This window comes from Acanthochromis polyacanthus, chromosome 21, assembly GCF_021347895.1.
Source record: "Acanthochromis polyacanthus isolate Apoly-LR-REF ecotype Palm Island chromosome 21, KAUST_Apoly_ChrSc, whole genome shotgun sequence".
Lineage (NCBI taxonomy): Eukaryota > Metazoa > Chordata > Actinopteri > Pomacentridae > Acanthochromis > Acanthochromis polyacanthus.
Genome location: NC_067133.1, coordinates 14484506 through 14504356, shown reverse-complemented (window position 1 = coordinate 14504356; position 19851 = coordinate 14484506). Strand labels below are relative to the sequence as shown.

General features: G+C 38.7%; 2 protein-coding genes across 2 annotated transcripts; both read left to right on the top strand.

Moving 5' to 3' along the window:
* The first annotated feature begins 2159 nt into the window (after positions 1–2159).
* On the top strand, positions 2160–2874 carry LOC127531550 (small integral membrane protein 36-like). Its single transcript, XM_051941127.1, has one exon. It carries the CDS (start codon positions 2448–2450, stop codon positions 2751–2753), a length of 306 nt encoding a protein of 101 aa, XP_051797087.1. The 5' UTR covers positions 2160–2447; the 3' UTR covers positions 2754–2874.
* A 9361-nt stretch (positions 2875–12235) lies between these two features.
* Positions 12236–19695, top strand: mmd (monocyte to macrophage differentiation-associated). Its single transcript, XM_022190028.2, has 7 exons — positions 12236–12687; positions 14039–14120; positions 14278–14438; positions 15572–15646; positions 15755–15856; positions 17288–17357; positions 17923–19695. Exons 1-7 carry the CDS (start codon positions 12662–12664, stop codon positions 18124–18126), a joined length of 720 nt encoding a protein of 239 aa, XP_022045720.1. The 5' UTR covers positions 12236–12661; the 3' UTR covers positions 18127–19695.
* The last annotated feature ends 156 nt before the right edge of the window (positions 19696–19851 follow it).

Genomic DNA, 19851 nt, shown 5'->3' with positions numbered 1-19851 from the left:
TTTTTCCAGATGCTAACTTCTGGACCAGGGTCAGTGACGCACAATGGTCATGGTTCTTCACAGACAGATGATCCCCTAGTGCTGCGTTTCAGTCGGACTCCCCCCACACCAGGTTCCACCCAGAGGAGGTCAGGCAGCATCGGGGGTCACGCCTTTCACCACTGCCATCAGTTTCCTGAATGTATGGAGGGATTACAGGCACGGACATCAGGAGAGGAGTGAGGTCATGTTGTACTCTGCAGATGTAATGTGCACATCTGCTGCTCAGCCTCACTGTTACACCAGCAGGCAGGAAACATCATGACTGATGGAGTTTGTTCTGCAAGAGAGCTGGAGCAGATTAGTGGTTGATTTCATGCTTCCCTGTTTACATTATAAATGTTTTTTTTTTGTTTTTTTTTAATTTTGTCAGGGAAAAATCCGCAGAGGTTCTGTTCTCTATTTCAGCTGTTTAAGTTTCCATCTTTTAGGAGCAAATGTGTAGAAATGATGCATGTGACAATCATAATATGTTTAATCTGAAGGAATGATGCATCTGTAAAGACGCTGGCTATCTTTAAAAGAAACTCAGTGGGATGTTAATGGGAATTTTAATATGTACTCGAGATTCTAAAGTCTCCAAGGATAGTGAGCACTTCTTACTTCAATTGGATTTTTTTTTAGCAATGATGATGATGATGATGTGACTTTGTAAAAGTGTAGACTGAAATGCTGTGCTGTCTTACGGGTGGGTGAGTAGTCATTGTGGAGATGGAACTACTCCCTTCAGGATAAAAATTGTGCATCATTGTGTAATGTGTATTGATTTGCCTTGATTCTTCCCTCTAAGGGGACAAGTGCATTCCCATCATGCCAGCAAAATAGCCAATTAACATAACAGAGCCGCTGTGAAAAAGAGAATTGTTGGAAATACTTCAATGAATTCCTTCAGCTGATGACATTCAGTTGAATTACATTGATCCAAATTCGGTAAAGAAGTTCTATTACTGCCATTGGTTGAAGTTAGATGCAATTTAATCATGTGATTCCTCTCAAATGAACAGTTTACTTTGATGCAACTCAATTTTAAGGAAATGCATCTTGAAATTTGCTAGCTTACTTTATCCAAATGTACAGTGTAAAATGTGACTTTGCCATTGGAGTTAAACTTTTCTGAGCTCTGTGGTCATCCTCAAAGAAAACAGCAGTTGAGTTGCAGCAGAAAAATGTGATGAGAATGTGAACAAAGAATGTAAATGGATTGTCTCACTTAGGAGGTCAACTGTTCAGGTTTTTCTTTTTGTCTCTATCACTTTTCTGGATACAAAACAATCTGTGTGTTGTTTTGAACTGGGACACAACCTTGATTTTGCATTGCATGCACAGACAACATTGTATTCTTAATGACATTGTGTTCATTTTCCATGTAATAGTATGTGTTCCTCTGTTGGTCTGGGTCAAAGTTTGGCCTCCAGTTCTGCTCCTGCTGAGGCTGCTTCCTCTTCCAACGCTGCTAACTGCTGCCCTCTACTGTCCAAGAGTCTCTCAATAATCAGTGTGAACTGCACCACAACAACAGGTACAAATTATTTCCCAAAACACATGCAGCTACAATTTAGGTATGTTCCCACCGCCACACATGTACCTGCACACATGGTGTGTATTGTCATGTATCAGCAGAGATTAGAAACCAGAGGAGTTTGTTCTCCACCGCGATAATCCCTTCTCTGATTCCCTGGTAGCCTGCAACAAGTAGTCTGACACAGAGAGGACAAAGGCTGCTGTAATCTCTTTGGATTGCATGCTCGACAAAAATCACACAAGGTCACAAATTTAGGAGGAAATGTTTTTCTTCTTCCTTCTCCATTGGGTCCTTTAAGTCTTCTGGTGGCATGTAAGCATTTTCTGAGTGGCTTTTCAGTGGCACTCTCCAGCCTCTATTTAGCCAGATGGCTTCCTCTGTCAATCCCCACTCACAATCAAGATTAAGATTACACCACACACACACACAGACACACACACACAGACACACACACACACACACACACTGAAATACGTCACATACACAGTAATTAAATGTTCACTTGCTAGCAGATGATGATATAACACAGAATCTGTCACATTTGCTGAGTTACAACTGAGACTTAAGTTATTAAACTCAGCCATCGATTGCAGAAATTTCAGGTCAGAAGAGTGGCGTGGATTAAAGTATTTTTACCACAGAGCCACATTTCCACCGTCTGAAACGGCAAGGTGGGAGACAGAAGCGAGGCAGAGAGGATGGAGGGAGGGTGGAGGGGAGGACGGTAGAGAGGACAGATTGAAGGGGATAGAGAGAGAAAGCCCTGCTTACACCAGGCTTGTTTAGAGTGTCGCAACCGTCGATACCTTCTGGACCCTTTACTTCCTTCACTCTTGAGGTGCTGGTTCTGCAAGGCCTCTGGGCCACCCAGCATGAGGCGGGCACCATGGGCTTTCTGGAAAACTACCAGGAGATTGACCCCGTCACTTTGAACCTTTGCATCCTCATCGCCAGCTACGTTATCTTGCTCCTGGTCTTCCTGATATCCTGTATCATGTACGACTGCCGGGGCAAAGATCCCACCAAGGAGTACGCCCCGGACCCACAGCCACCCACTCAGTCTCCCATCAGGCTGGTAGTGATGCAGAGCTCTCCGGCTCCTGTGGGACGGTGGGACACGGCCAACATGATCACCACCTACCACGAGCCATCGCAGTCAGACTTTAGGGAGAAGAAGAGCACGATGGTTTGAGTGCGATTCTGCAGACTTGTACAGTAAACCTGACTCTTTATTTTTGTATATATGTTTTCTTTTTACATTTCTCTGCGTTTTGCCTGGACAATGCTAGGATTTGACCTACACAGAACCCGACTTGGACGGTAAGAGAGAGTGACGTGTTGATGTCTTTAAGTACGGTGTGTATGCTTGTGAAATCCCTCTTTATCTCAGGGAGACCAAAGCCTGCAGTCTGTTCAGGAAAGGAAATGTCAGAGTTGATAAAACACAAAGAAAAAACAGGGCAGTTGTGTTGTGTTTACAGAGTGGAAGAAAGAGCATTGTAAAGAAGAAACTAAGTTGGCGCCCTCACTTAAGTAGGTCATTTTCAAGTAAGACAAAGAAAAATATTTATGACACCTTGATGTTGCTGGACTTTGTTCTTCTTCTCCAATGTGATAAAACTACTTTGAAGAAATCAAAGGTGCATTGCTCCTTTTTGGATGCCATTCAAGGATTAGTGTTCAACATTTGGTTAAGTCTAAATGAACCCTAACCTCTTGCATAACTCGATCAAGTGTCATCTGCAAGGATGAGTTTCTCAAAGTGGCAGACAGAAAGATAAAAATGTCCCGATAAGGTTGTGACCCGCCACGTTTAGGTTCTAAGAAGTGTGTCTTTAATCAGCTCCGCCCACACAACAACAAGATGCAACCTTTAAATGATTCATAGCTCCACAGGCTAAAAGTTTATCTGCTGGTTTTATCAAACATGGACATAAAGAAGGGTCTGTGCTTATTCAGATCATATCGCTCATATTACTGAAGTGCAGATATGGTGTTTTGAGTCTATAGAAACAAGCCGACTAGGTGTTGTGCATACAAGAATGAAGTTCATGATAGCTCTGTTTGATAAGTAAACTGAGCACAGTTGACATAAAACCACATTGTTGTAAAAGTACACCACTGCTTTTCCAGTTCATGATGACTGAACTGACCATTAGCTCCTGATAAGAACTTGTTATGCTTGATTTTTCTAATTCTTTCAATTGCTTCTGCTGCTGCTTCCAACCGGCTCTGCTCGGATGCTTTCACAGATCACTCGTTGTGCTCACCTCGCGTGATGCTTCATGCTGTAATCTGTCTGACTGATTAGCTGACCTGTCAAAACAAAGAGAAGGTTTGAAATCAAAGTAGGCCCTTTTCCTAAGAGCAGATTTACAGACTTAATATTCAGTGTGCCAACTGTACCAAGGCTTTAGGAGGAGCTCACTTTGTCACTATTTCATGGTCCAAAAAAAACAGATGCATTTTTTAAAGCACTTGACTTTCATTCACCATTATTCATCTCAACAAGAATAAAATTAATTTTAAAAAATAAGAACTATAACAACTGATGATGTCTGTTTTCAGCACCACAAAGGATTAGATTTGCTGTTTTGTTCTGGCAGTTTGTGTCAAGAAAGTTTGAACTTTTGAGTTGAAGTGAGTGAGGTTTATGGTATTATACTGCCATGTTTCGATGGTATCAGTGGTACAGCGTGCATATTGGATCGTTATGAAAGTAAATTAGTGATTAATCGCCTTCATGCATAAATCAGATATAAATAACAACTTATTTTGGCACAGAACACATGATGATGGAGAAACAGAAGGATAGAAATGACTAAAAAAACATGAATTACAGCTTGTTTTGTTTGGAGTTTTTTGGCCAATGCCAATTTTAGGGAGTAAGAAATTCTGATATTGATAAATGGGCTGATAGTGTTTATATATAGGTTAGAGTTATGTTGGTAAGGGGACATGATGGGACATGACTAACTTTCCAGCAAAGTAGTTCACAAACTAGTCAGCATCAAGCTTGATGCACCATCACATCACCTGCTCAGATATAATGCATACTCTGCTGCATGTGCTGCAGACTGTGCTGAGAGTATTGCTAGCAATTGCTTTCATATTCTATGAAACAACATGCAAGCTGATGCCAATATATCTATGCCAAGCCAAAATCGGGCTGATATTGATGAACTGATACATTGGTCAGGCTCTAAAAAAAACACCCTTCAAAACCGTCTTTTCTGGGAAATGTATCTTACTAAGAAGGATGAAGCTCCCTCTCTCATTTGCACCATGGTCATTTTAACAACTTTGCTGAATGAAATCCTAATCTTTTATTCAATAACATTATGAATATGTCATAAATGAGCCTCTTGGAAATGCCACCCTTTGGAGCTTAGTTTAGCAGAAAAACATTTCCTGGAGACAGAAATAATCCTATTGGTTGAATGTAAAAAAGGTGGAGACTAACATCCAGTAATGTAATTTCATCCATCCATGACACTGAAATAAATCACAAGCAGTGTTTTTCTGCTAGTGGTTAGCCTAGCATGCCATTACAATTACAGTCTATGTAAACTTAGACTGCATTTGTCAATGAATTGCTGATTTCTAATCTGCAGATAGTATTCATTTCAATATTCAAGTCACAGTTATTTCTAGGAAATTCATGTCTTTTTTTTTTTACCTGCTTAAGTTTACCTGGTTTTAGAATCTACATCAAATATGCCTCCCAGAAACAAATGTGTAAACAATCTTATAATCTATCCATCTGTATCAGTACATAATGATAAGACACCGAGAACTGATACTGCATAGAGATAAGCACTAGCTGACATGTTCTATGAATATTCAACACTGATTACAGCTTCCAGCTTGGGCTGCCAAACACTCAGCAGAAATAGATCGGAGAAACTAGTTACAGTCAACAAGGATAAGAATCTGAAAGAGGTTCAGTGTAATCCTTCAGAGAAATGTGGAATAAATGGAACTCAAACAAAAAATAGGGTCATGGTAATCTCTGTAAAGTTTGGAGAGATTAGCAAAAAAAAAAAAAAAGAAGATGGTAAATATGTTATGCAATCCGATAAGTTTACATATTATTTTAAAAAGCTCAAATGGAATTTGGTTTGCATGCATTTGATTCATGCCAATAAGGAAACTGTTGCTTCTTCTTGATTCAGAGTTTGAAATCTCACATAGTTTGCATTATTTCAGTAGAGACTGACTGACAAATAGTTACTGTAATTATCCTCAGCCATCCTTATTATGTTTAGATCAATGTGCCATATTAATTTAAAATATGAGAAAAATAGAAAAATAAAACTATGGTGTTGTGTAGCTTTGAATTATGGAAGGAACCTGGCCATGATTTAATTGTAAACAGTACGGAAAAACATGGTTCTTTCCATTTTCTGTGATGAAATAATGCTTGTATTTTAACAATATATTTTGGATTTTGCATATAATAACAACAATAGATTTTTTTCCCTAGTTAACACACTCATCACTCAGAAACTCTCCCTTTGCTTTAATTTACAGTATTATTCCCATATCAGTTACTCTCAAAATTAACAATCAACAAAAGTAAGATGGGCGTCAAAATTTTGTTTCTGCAGTCAATATACAAGGTCATGAATAAATAATTAACTGCTGTTACCATACGAGTTTCAGTCATGTAAGAACTGAATTAGAAAAGTAATGATGTATGTTTTTTTTAAAATAAATCAACTCACTTGATTGTGCACTGCTAATATAAATGTGAACATGTGGGATGTTTTCAATCTATATTGATTCTATTGTACAAACAGTGCTAACCATTAAAAGATTAACAATGACAACAATAAATATTCATCCACTTTGTAATGTTACTGACATCCTGCTGGATTTCAAAAGACATTATATAAATGTTGTCACAGGAGCATTTTTGTCAACAATATGTGGAAATTTTTCGCCTTATAAAGAAAAACTACTGGCAGCTTCAGCTGAAAACACAATACAATAAAGCTATACTCGAGCAGAAATGGGCAACACTGATCTAACTGAAGAAAAAATAGCTCTTACTCTGAATATTTTTGCTGTTGTGCATTCTAACAATGTCTCTGACACTGAGGTGTGTAAAGTGAGGACAGGAAGCCTGCCATGCTCCAACGCCCACAGTAATCCTCATCCAGAAGCACCGCCGGGCTTTTCCACTATGGGAGCTCAGCTTGTTAGCTGCAAGATTATTTAAGTTAGGTACGTTCAAACACTGCAGCAGCAAAGCTCCTGACCTGCATACTGTGGTCAGTTTGCTGTTTGTTTGATTAAGGTGGTACTTTTGTATAGTACATGCATCAAAGATAGACTTAGTTTTATCTAAATTGAACTGCTGTATTTGAAAAAAACTTAATTTTTCATAATTGTGTGATCTCAAAATGTTTTACAATAATACACAAGTTATTCATTTAATTTAAATGTGTTTTCTGAATCCATGCAGCACATTTAATGCCACATTTTATGCATTAAGCTACTTTTATACTGAGAATTACTCTCCCACAGTTTTTACAATTGGCCTTTACATTGCTACACTTCTTCTACACAGATTTATTTGCCCTCCTTATTGGAAATTACTTATGGAACATTCATTACAGCATGAAACAGTAAACCACTTAGAAAGCTGTTTAACTCCACCGTCACGTGTCACCATAAAGCCTCTTTTATTCTAAGGGCTCACCAACCTATAGGCCCTGTAAGACATGTAGACGTTATTCTACTGAAAGGCATATGCTGTGGTTGTCCATCAATCCTGTGTATCCACAGTTTGCACTTGTAGGAAAGTGCCGTTTTCAGTTTGTGATCTCAGTATAAAATGATTAAATGATTATTATAGAGCTGAGAGGTCAAGATGGGGACAGTGAAACCGGGTGCACTCTAACCTTTATAAGCATGTCTGACCTCTGTGATCTGAGTAATCGGGAAGATTAGATAGTGTTAGATTCAAAGATTGACACTCTTTGGGTCATTGCTAAAGTGTTGATCACAGGTTGCTGATGTGATAATAATAAAAAAAGCAGCCTTTCTGTGCCTGTAATCATTTTGTAGAAACACATTGAATTCACTTGAACTGCCAGACTGAATCTAGAAATAAATGAAATAAAAATTGTACCTTAACAGAAGAAAATAAAAACATCCAGCTCAATATTTGCTTTTCTTTGTCTAGTTTTGCCTGTTACCATTTGGAAAATTCAGCATTTTCCAACTGCATTTTGCCACCACTTGTCAGCTGCTTTTTTTATATGCAAGAGCAGCAGATGCATTTGAGATACCTGAGATCTAAATGTAGGCGACCACTAAAACTTGAATTAAAGGGGCGTTACTCATAACAAAGGCTTGAAAACAACAAGGTAAAGACAGTTCAATTCAAATAGCACCATGCTCTGTGCCACCAACTGTCAGAAAACAAAAGGCTGGACCACTCGAGCAGGTGAGCAGTGCTGCCAGTCTCATAGAAAGCAGTTGGAAGGTGGTTGGTGTTTATGTGCTGTGGCTTGACAAGGAGCGAGCAACAGGTGTGGAGGGATTGGAGGTAATTGGAACAGCAGGGACGTGGACTGAGAGGAAATAGTAGACAGGGAGAGCAAAACATGGTCTGTTGAGGTCCATGAAAAATACCCAACGCTGAAATCCGCATAGGACGGATGGAAGAGATGGTGGAGATTCTCATGTTTATGACTCGCAAGCATTTAGGTCATTGGGCAACTACTGTCGGTCACATGCGGGTTTAAAAATATAGTACACATATCGGTGAACAATATTTACAAGCTGGAAGCAATGGTAACTTGCTTCCCCGAGACCATGACCTCTCTCTAACCTCATATAACCATGTGCTGCCAGTGACTGAACACATCCATTAACATTTTACTGAGACAATTGATAGGGGCAGATATAAAATTTAACGTTGTTAGATTAATAGAAATTTAAGTCTAGCCTACTTTATATTTCTTTCAAGGGGAAGTATTTGTACATAAACGTCTTTTATAAGAGACAGAGTTGTCCAAGCCTTTGTTTGGATTGTCTAATTTCACTAAAAATAAATAGGAGATCTTCAACAAGCTAAAGAGATACTTGTCAACACTTTCCCCAATTCGGAAGGTTATTTTAGAGCCGCCATAGGCTCTTCCAATCATCTGGATAAAAAAAAAAACATGTCTTCTGCATGAAAAGGTTTTTTGGGTGTCTTGGAAAATGGCAGAGATGAAGGAAAAAAAATGAAAATGATGATGATATTCACTGTATGAATTTATGGAAAAGAATGAAATGAAAATTAATGGAATAACAATGAAAATGTAAAGGGCATTTTTTAAACTGTCCATCTTTAGTCTTTAGCCTAATTAAATCAGGTGTTGAGGCTGTGCATGAGGAGAGTCTAATCAGGTAAAATAAGTGAAATCACCTGTGTTGGAGGATGATGGTGTAAGATGAGCTGTCACCTGCAGTCTGCAGTTCTTTTCAGCATTTCTGAGTTTCAGCTCGTTGTTTTACTTCCTGATTCATGCCTTTATTGTTTTGAGGTTTGTTTTAGTTTGGTTCATTCTCACCTGTGTCACACAGGACTTGACAACTGAAAGGGAACCATTTCACCATTTCAGTTCTCAACAATGTTCCTGGCATTTCAACCATATGTTTGCAATTTGTGAAAACCAAAAACCAAAGGTGAGGAGTGTATTGCCTGGTTGTTGAAAAAACAAAACTGAGATATGGATATTTCAGGAGTAGCTTTGAAAGCTCTACTCAAAAAAAATGTATGTATAGCTCACAAAGGAGTAAACGAAATCTGTCATGCACTGAACATGAGTGTGGTACAGGTGCCTCAGCCAAAATACCTTCACTTTGTTCACTATAAGGTTTTAATTTCTGTGGGTCCTAAACTAAAATGGTCCACGAACAAGAACCGAACCCGGTCCAACTGGTAGAGACCAAAAACAGAGCTAAAAGAGAGCGAATATTAGACTATTGTTCATCAGGTCCCCAAAAACACGACTGTGCTTTCTTAATGCTGGATGTGTAAATAAACTCAGGACCTCAACTGACCATAAGAAATGTAGTTATTAGTATATTTGTTGAAATTAGGAATACAAATTTGCACAAAGAAGGGAGGGCTGCATTTAAGAGTAGATAGTTGGAAATTTTCTGGACCGTTTTGTTTTTTTGTTTTTTTTTTAAAAATAATATGATATATTATTGTACTTGAATCATTTCATACCTTTTTTATTCTGGTTACTTTTAATTATTATAATTTTTAGTAATTTTTTGTAATAATGTGCAGTTGCAGCTTTAAATCCAGTAACGGCTCTTGAATGTACAGCACATCCAGTGACAGCAGCAGGTGTAAACTGATACAGCTGTATCTGTGCTGTGAGAATGCAGGTGAAACACCTGGGAAACTCCTTCCCTCACCCAACTGAAAAGACGATCAGTCAAACGTAGACTTGGACTGTTTACAACCAGGACAGGCAGTCCGAGGTGACATGCTTCCAACCTGCAGCTCTCAGGTGTGCGTCACATTAGAGGTGTTAGCAAAACAACATGAAGAACAACAGACTGAAGCCAGAAACAAGGAGGCATTGTGGGCCTGACATATGGCCTCTGGCATTGTCCTGTTGTCTGTGCTAATGTCCTTTTTTAAAACACAGACAATGACCGCTTTCTCTTTTTCTGGCTCAATCCCATTCTCTGCTCTCACTGGTACAGTAACTGCTGCCACAAAGGCCCAGATACCTTCATTTGACAGGCAGGTGAAGCATTTCTAATGCATACTAAACTCAACTTTTCTCTGTCGGCTGAAAAAGTGCTGAAAGAAGAAAACGTTTATTAACAGAAAACAGAAATCCTTCTTCTAACAGAGAATGTAGAGCGTGAATTTCATTAAGCCCCCGGATTTCTGTTTGGTCTTACATAAACACTGCTATATCTAAGAGGCACTGATCAAGTTGCCCTGCTATTATGTAACTGTGCTGTTGCAGCGTGATACTGTGTGTGTGCAGTTCACTGTCTTATCTGTGTCGCTTTGTCTGCTGCAGCATCACAACAGATCGCAGCTGTACTGGAAGAATTATTCCAATCATCTCCTCAGTATGTGAGACGAAGCCTGCAGGAAGCTCTCTGGTGTTCTGCTGTACAGTTAATGAGCTGAGTGGAGTTAAAGCATCACATATCAACACTTCATGGTGATAGCATGCTGTTGACACAATCAGTTTGGTCTGCTTTACATATCCCATTGGAACTTCTTACATAACGTGTTTGACATGAGCGTGTTTTGTTTAGCAGAACACACAGCAGGCTACTGAATATACACAAACTGAAAAAACAATCAGAAAAAAAAAAGTTCATTTCACGTTTACATAAGTATAATGATGATTACAAATGGTCTGACTGAAATGTAGGCTTTTAACCATGATTTTGCAAATAGCCCTTCAACCACATTTAAACAAATTACGCATCAGTGCTTTATAGATCAGCTAAAAGTCAATAATTCTGGGTTACTATGATGAAAAATCCTCTTTTTCCATAATGTACACAGGCTTATGGATGGCTCTAACTTTGTCAAATTTGCAGTTCCTAATGTTAATAAAGTCATAAAGGATCATAATTTGTAGATTTCTAAGTATCCTTCAAAATTAATTTCACAAGCCTGGAGTTAAGTACATGTCACTACATCATCAAACATTCATTTGCTGTACAGATCTTGTCATGGGGGTCAAAAGTCAAATAATCCCCTGGTGAGTCTCCCTGATGAACTGAAGGGCTAAAATAAATGCAAATGTCATTATAAAGGAGAGGAAACACCAGAGAGAGATTTTTCAAAAACAGCAACCCCAAACTTTCCTCAGTAATGACTGACCTATTAGCATAGACGTAAAAGGTGAAAACGTGTACATTTAAAGAGGTTATGGAAGACAGAAATGAGGACAGAGAAGTGAACCATACTTACATGTGTGTTAAATAAGGAAGGACAATATTTAATGACAAAAGTTGATCAACAGGAAAGTACACATTTAAAAGTGATACAGAATACCTGAGAGCTTTTCTGCACCATATTCTTTTATTTACTGTATTTTCTTTCCTTTTCATCAATACAGTCATTTCAACCATAAATTGATGCAAAGAAGGAACAAACTGAAAAAGAAAACTAACTCAGGACACTACGTCCCCAGCCTAATTTGTCTCCTTCAACGTTCACACGAAATCTACACTGATGAAGACTCATATCGTTTAATAACTGTATTTTTTCATTTGCTATGTGATATTACTTTGCAAAATGTCTCAAGATAAAAGAACAAAATACACAGACATACATATAAGTTCAAACAAGCATGAAAGCATGTTAATCCAATCACAAACTGGCACAGTGAGTTTCACAGCACACAGAAATCAGTGCCTACAAGGCACAGAAAAAAGGAAAAACTTAAAGAAAATGATTATAAAAGAAATAGATGTGCGGTGTTTTTGTTGTTGAAAGTGTATTTGCCTGTTTCTTGATTTCCATATTATTTGCAAACCCATAATGTGACTGTGGCCTTTCTCTGCAAGATACCGCCTACCTAACATGTGATTGGCCAGCTGGCCTGAGGACGCGCAGCTCATTGGCTCTCGCTGCTGCCACTCACCATCTCACCACTGGTTGGAGTGTGGGGCTACAAAAGAAAATCATATTTGTTGTTGAGCGACTCAGCGGGTATCTGTATGTCATTGACCGGCGGGGCTGCTTGCTTGCGGGGGTCTTTTCGGTTCGTCCTGGCTGCCGCTGTTGCTTATGGATATTTGTAGCTTAAAGACGAGGCAGTGAGCCAGTATTTGGTCACAGAATGGTTTTAAGAAAAAGACTAAAATGGTGCCTTTGTAGTGGGAGTATTAATGTTGCCGGTGCCTTGTAGCTGTAGTGAAAGTTAGCTTATGAGTAGCATAACGTTAGCCGAGGAGCTAATGCTAGGCCTTCCGTTTTCTTTTGGCTTGTCAGGACACTTTATTGTTTTCCTCTTATCTTTGTAAAACAGGGTTTTGTAGCTTCTTTGTTTGCTATCGTTTGGCGACTTTTCATTTGCTTCCTGTGGTAAAAAAGGCGCCGAAATGAAGAGAGTGAACAGCTTTCAGAGGTAGGTGAAAAGCGAAAATATGACTGGAAAAATGGTGTTTATTCCTTCTATCGTGCAAAGATTTAAGATGTAACTGGGTCGTTATAATCCCACTCATAATGTCAGATACTTTCATAAAGCAATCGGTGGTTGATGGCTTCATGTAAACCTATTTTTCTGTCAGCTGGAATAACAGTTATTGTTTATAGCTATATGTGAACAAAAGAAACCTCAATTTTAACCACTTCGCAATTGTGGAACCTGAAAAAATAGTAGATATAGTTTAATTACAGTTAAGCTACGGCTTCATGACAAGAAATTACTCACTGTAGTTTTAATAATTATTCCAGTTTATGGTATTCAGTAAGGAAAGGGCAGCTCAGATGTGAAGATTTGTATATTTTTTGCAATTTTATTATCAATGCTTATAAAACTGCTAATACATCCAAACAACACATCATAAAGAATAACTTTAGGACATTTTGATGACTAAAACAACAACAAAAAAACCCTCAGCTGATGGTGACAAATGTTATGCCTATGGATCTATACTGTCTTATGTGGCAATGCTTTTTTTTGTTGCTTCACAATATAAACATGAGCAGCCTTATCTTTTAAGGTTATTGTAAAGATATGAAGTATTTGCGCATATCTTAAAGTCAACCACACTGAAATCGGCAAATAGCTTTTGAAGCATATTGCTGTCATTGTGTTTCTGATGTTATTTCAGTACCCACTTCACTGCTATTAGATTTATTATGTTCTTGCTTTATTTCGTATCCGTGTCTCTTTGTGTGCGTTCGGTGGTTGTTCAGTGACAGATGAGACATTTCTGCTTCAACACTTATGTCTTTCTGGTTACTACATCTGTAATACATTTGCAAGTAATGGTTGCATTTCATTATTAATTAATCTGTGGATTATTTCTGCAATTGATTTGATTAGTTGTTTTCCTAAATAAAATGTCAGAAAATGGTGAACAATGTCGATCACTGTTTCCTAAAGCCCAAAACAATGTCCTCAAATGTCACGATTTGTCCACAACCCAGAGATATTCAGTTTACTGAGTGAAGAAACAACAAAATATTGAAATTCAAGGACCTGGAATCAGAGAATCTAGACATTTTTAATACAAAATAATTGGCCTGAGTGATCTGTCCATGATCAAAATAGTTAAACTACTCAACAACAGCTTCATTTTGATTCTTTGTTGTTCTGAATGCTGGAGACTGCTTAACATCCTTAAATCAGCATTAACTTCCTCTTTTGATAAGGGCAGAATGTGAATGGTTTTTGGTGAAAAGCTTCAGGGTGCTGAATTAGGCTGCCATAGTTGTTAATGTTTTGTGTTGTTCGTTGGTGTGTGTTTCAGGTTTATGAACAGACGGGCCTCTGCTAACTGCCGCTACCAGCCCACCTGCTATGAGCATGCTGCAAACTGCTACACTCATGCGGTGAGTGTTTCAGAACTGTTTGTTTCCTAATGTAGAGGATGTCATCTCACATTGAGAGGCTTTAATCTGCTCCTAGGTTAAATCAATCACAGTGGCAGCATATAGGTAGTTGCTGATCTGCACAGCTTTGCAATGGTTTTGCGATTCATCTCCGCAGCTCCTCATTGTGCCGGCCTTCGTGGGCATGACGTTGCTGCACCGTCTGTCGGACAACAACTGGGAGAAGATCACAGCCTGGGTGTACGGCATGGGGCTGTGTGCCCTCTTCCTGGTCTCCACTGTGTTTCATATAATTACCTGGAAAAAGAGCCACATGAGGTGAGAAAGACTGAAGTGATGACAGATAACATGGCAGACAACTAAGAGGGGAATGTTCCTGTGAAAGATAATGTAAAACAATAAATGCACACAACATACTTTTAAAAAATAGATGCACAAGACTTGACAAGTTACACAAAAGTAAAATGGGACAAATTTAAGCAGCTTTTGTAATATTTAGAGTGAGAGCAGAAGTGTGTAGTTTAGCTGGTGTCTAAGTTCAAATAATGAAAGTAGAATCAGTATCTCTGTCCCAGTAGGATTTGTTTGACGTTGTTTATTGTCTGGGCAGGCTCTGTTCTCGTCCTGGTATACTAGTTTTGGTTTTGCACTTCTTATCAATCCTTTTCTGTTACCTATTCATGCTGTGTACAGTTGATGGACTCTTGATTGTTTGAGGATATAAACCACATTATCAGCACTATCATTGCTTCTGAGAAAGTATTTAGAAGTTGGTTTTTCCTGTTGTTGGACGCACAACTTTTTAGTCACGTCTGACATTCAGGGCTGTGGGTTATATTAGACGTTTCTACATTTGTGTTGATTAGACACTTAAGATGTGGTACAGACATTTTTTTAGACCTTACTTTGAGATTTTTTTGTAGCCATATTTTCCGTACATAACAATGCAAAAAAAAAAAAGATGAAAAAGGGAAAACAATTATGGATGACCAGATAAGCTGTATTAGTTTTTTGCTCTTGACTGAATTATTTTTATGACAAGCTACAGTGTTTGTTGAGGAAATTATTGTAGATTTTTATTTGAAAAAGAATAGAGCATACAATTAAAAGAAACCTTATGGGTGTTAATACAAAATTAGTGCAAGAAAAGCCCATTTTTAGTCAGCAAATTTAGTTTTGTGATATTTCTTCCTTCCAATTGGGCACTGCTGCGATGCCAGTTTAAAAGCTGTTATGCTTTGTCATATTAGTAGTGAGATGCTTATCAAACTTTGCTCTGGAGCTTCTGTTAATTTCCATTCATTTGCTGCTCAGATCATCTGTGGAAAATTAGCATCACTTCCTCTGAACCACAGGGCTTTTCCCTGCATGAACATGCAAATAGTTTCTGCTGTGCATCACTGACATTGAGTAAAAAAAGCCACAACCTACTTTTTGTCTGTCTGCCTCAGGTCTGTGGAACACTGCTTTCATATGTGCGACAGAGTGGTTATCTATTTCTTCATTGCTGCCTCCTACACACCTTGGTGAGTGTCACACAGAGGACAGAATACACCCACTGGGACTAGTGTTTTAGGTGGAAGCCTAATTTGAATGCTTGGGCTCTTATATTTTAATCCCTTCTCTCTTGTCAGGTTGAACCTGCGTGAACTAGGCCCTCTAGCAGCACACATGAGATGGTTTGTGTGGCTCATGGCTGCTGCCGGAACCATATATGTCTTCAACTATCATGAAAAGTGAGTTGATGTCACACTTATATCGCCAGATGTTTGTCTGTGTATGCGATGTTATTTGAAATTTACAAACTTACAAGATTTAGTCATCCCAGTGTAACTTATTTTACAGAACATTAGAAAAAAAGCAAAAGAAAAAAACAATAAGATATAACAGTGATGCATTACTAAAAATATGTACAAAAGCTAAAATACATGCAATTGTACATGGAGCTGAAATGTTGCAATTTAGACAAACTGCTGACTGTGCAGCACCCATTTCTAAGATTCCTCATTAGGCAATCCAATCAGACATTTTTTAAACATTGCTTTTGTTGATGTTAACATTTATTAGCAGATAAAATCACAATAAGATGACTGATTATAGAAAAATCCTTGAAAGAGAAAATGTTCTGGTTTTCTCGGTGAATTCTGCCTGATATTTTTCTTATTCATCTAGAGTAGAAAAACCTGTTGAAGACCTACAACAAAATAACAAATGAAGCGAAGTATATTAGCACAAAAAGGGGGAAAAATGAGAGAAAAACAAAGCAGTAAAGTTTACATCGTACACTTAAGATGACTTTCTTCAGCTTCCTTCTCGACGAATAGAAATGCACAGGAACACGTGCATATTCTGACGCATACTTTTGTGTCAGAGCTGTAGATTAACTGACTTGTTGTACTGGTTTATCACAGAAGCACACAATTATGATACAACAAATATAGCGCACCAGTATATTATTATAACGTAAGAAACTATATTGCCCCAGCATGTAATTATATGTTGTTGCAAGCCTCAGTGTAGTATCAGCTAAAGACTGTAAAACTTTACTTTCAACCACCTTGGCTCATGCCGTAGCTGCCAGTGTTAGCCAGAGGGGCTCAAACTCAGCCTGCTGATCATCCTCATAGCCACATACGAATGTCACTGCATGTTTTCTGTTCAACAAATCTGTTTCGATCCCCTATATTTGTGCAAGTTTTCGGGCAGGTTTGACGAGTTGTATCCTCCATTTCACTGTTTGTGTTCAGTCACAATAAAGATCCGCTAACTCCTGAGCGTTGTCATGTGTAGTTTTCCACAACATTAACTTGACTTCCAGTGTCTCGTGAAATTGCCAAGGCTGAAACTTTTTCTTGTTGCTGCTCTTGAAATACTTGTAAACTTAAACCAAATATCTGTACACAAGTTGTGTTTTATAAGATAAACTAAACTGGGTCAGTTTGCAGAACATAATTGTTAATGAAAGTCAGTGTGAGGCTGCGACTGAGGAATTTACCTCCAAACATTTCGAAGAATCATTGCTTATATTAGTTTTTCCTCGTTTTTTTAAGATCCAACTTCATCAGGGACATTTTGTTAAAATAGCAGCAAGCTTTTCGTTTCTCCTTGCCTTGCTCTCATGCTTGACATTGTCTTTTTGAACATGCTGTACTTCTTTGTCTCCACAGGTATAAACTTGTTGAGCTGGCCTTCTATTTGACGATGGGATTTTTTCCCGCATCAGTCGTGACGTCAATGGTAACGCTATTCATTCACGCACTCGCAGTCTCATTCAGTTTATGTCCTGAAACATCTCCTCACAGTGTGTTACTTCCTTTTCTTGCAGAACAGGTCTTCAGAGTGTTTTCATAGAGCTCACAGCAGCAGTAATGATCAGGCTAAAATCGATTTGATTCACACACGTGTTGTGATCCAGATCAGAACATGATGTGTTCATGTGGAATCTGTTTCTGCAGCACAGTGCGGCACTAAATCTGAAACAAAGACAACGTTTTTAGGTTTGCTCCTAGATAAAGAATTGATAGTAGTCAATGTGAAATGCATGTTTTGATGTTAGCACAGTACTTTTGTGGTATTTATTTACCACAATCCAGTCACAAGGATTTTTACCAGCTGTTTTTCATCTTTCATCAGTTTATTTTCAGCTTCTTATCAGATACTCTGTTTCTGTTGTGCGATACTTGCTACATGCTGGCAATTTGAAGTTACTTTCTATGTGAACACTGCATAATCAGTCCACAGTCTTTTGCATAAATGGATTTTTGCTGCAATTGACAATATTCTCTTGTTTTGTGTCTTGCAGAGCAACACCGAGGGACTTCACGAGCTGGCCTGTGGAGGACTCATCTACTGCCTCGGTGTGTTCTTCTTCAAGAGCGACGGCGTCATCCCCTTTGCTCACGCCATCTGGCACGTGTTCGTGGCGCTGGCTGCGGCTGTGCACTACTACGCCATCTGGAAATACCTCTACAAGGCTCCCAGCGCCGACACCCTCCTCGACTCGTGACCAAGACCGGAGCCACCGGTCCCCCTTTTCCCTCCGAAAGGCGCCCGCACACCGACTCCCTCAACAACTGCCCACTGAAGCTGCAGCGACAGCCACAAAAGTTTACGAAAATAATGACCACGAATTGTTTACTGTTTTCTAACGTGGAGGAGAACAGATTTTTCAGTGTCTCCCCAATGAACAAAAGCTACTTTCAAAGCTGTTTTGTAACCATAAGAAAACTTTTGACAGTGAGGGAGGGAATTTTGACCTTTTCCACTTGGTATTAACCTGGGCACATTTGTGAGCATTTGAATGAGTATTTGGGAAATTTGATAGCAGTCTTTTGTATCACTTGAAGCGAGTAACATTCCACATTTGGGGTCTTTTGAGTGTCAAAACCCAGAAATTGATCAGGTTCAGGTGGTGATTTGAACAGGGAGGATGTCGAATGAGGTGCTAAAAATCAGCTCTCATCTGTAGCTTTTATCATTTGAAGCTTTTCAGATACTAGTGTTGATATAAAAGCTGAATTTCAATTTTCTAATATTTACCAAAACAAACCAAAGGTCTCCAATATTGTCCAAACAAACAGCTGTGAAATAAGTCTGCCGAAGTGATGTAACTTAAAATGACAAAATTTGGTATAAATCAGGAACTAACTCATCAAAGAGCAGGTAATTTATTTATCTGACCACACATTTGATGCCAACTTTCAAGACTTTGTACCAAAAATGTTGCATTTGATGCTCTTATCAGGAATTGATATGGATTTGTGCTCCGCTGGTGTAGTTTTATCTTGGTTAGTAACCAAAAAGGCGCTTCATGGAACTGTTTCTTTCTTCAGCATTTACACTTTTGCACTATTTTTTTTCCCCCCCAATGCATGCTTCGTTTCTGTAACCAGGTGCAGTCCTCAGTTTTCAGACAGTTTTTCCTGTAAGCACATAGCGCCCCCTGTTGGTGGGCGGCTGTAGAAAAGGCGACATTTCACAGTGTGACAGTGACTCGAGCCAAATGATAAGAGAAAAGCCGTTCAGGCAGTGTGCTGGGACAGACTTTATTCCACTGTATTTGTAATGTGAACTCTGTGCTGTAGAGAGTGTACGTATGCATGACCTTTGTACTGTAGTCCAGTATTACATTTCAACTGATCTCCGCTTTTGATTTGCACCTTTGGGATGAACAGTGTTCCCGCTCTGTTTTCTGAGGTGAGTCTTATCGGTGGAAAAACCTCATGTTCACGTTTTTGTCTCTTGCTGTCAGTTTTGTAAATCTGCTCAATTGCTTCTGATTCATACAAGATACCTTTCTGTTGCTTTCCTCTCAGTGATGTACAGAGCTGAATAATGCATATTTTTTAATCGTGGTTCTTATTGAAATGATTTCTTTAACCACTCTGTTTTGTAATGTTTGTACATTTTGTTCTTTGTTCTGTTGATTACATGATCCTGGCCTTTGCAGGGAAAAAAGAAGCTGCTTCTTGTCTGTTCCGTTGGCTGTTAATGGTGCTGCATAAACATGAATGTTCCTCCATTATACTAAATATCATCTTTCTATTGCGACTATTAAAAATGATAATGCCCCACATCTGTGACTCCAGACAAGATCCTCATTCATAATGAGCTCTTGCAGGTTTCCTTTTAAATTCAGGCTGCACAGACCATCTGCCCTGTTTGAATGGCAAATCAAGCCCTATGAGATGCACAAAAGAAATAAGAAGTTTCCTTCAGACACCGTTTCTAC

Bases quoted from the DNA above. Each gene is read 5' to 3' on its own strand.
- mmd (XM_022190028.2), top strand. From the start codon at position 12,662: ATGAAGAGAGTGAACAGCTTTCAGAG. The intron at 15,647-15,754 runs GTGAGTGTCACA...CTCTCTTGTCAG, and splicing joins GCTGCCTCCTACACACCTTG to GTTGAACCTGCGTGAACTAG. The intron at 15,857-17,287 runs GTGAGTTGATGT...TTGTCTCCACAG, and splicing joins GTCTTCAACTATCATGAAAA to GTATAAACTTGTTGAGCTGG.
- LOC127531550 (XM_051941127.1), top strand. From the start codon at position 2,448: ATGGGCTTTCTGGAAAACTACCAGGAGATTGACCCCGTCACTTTGAAC.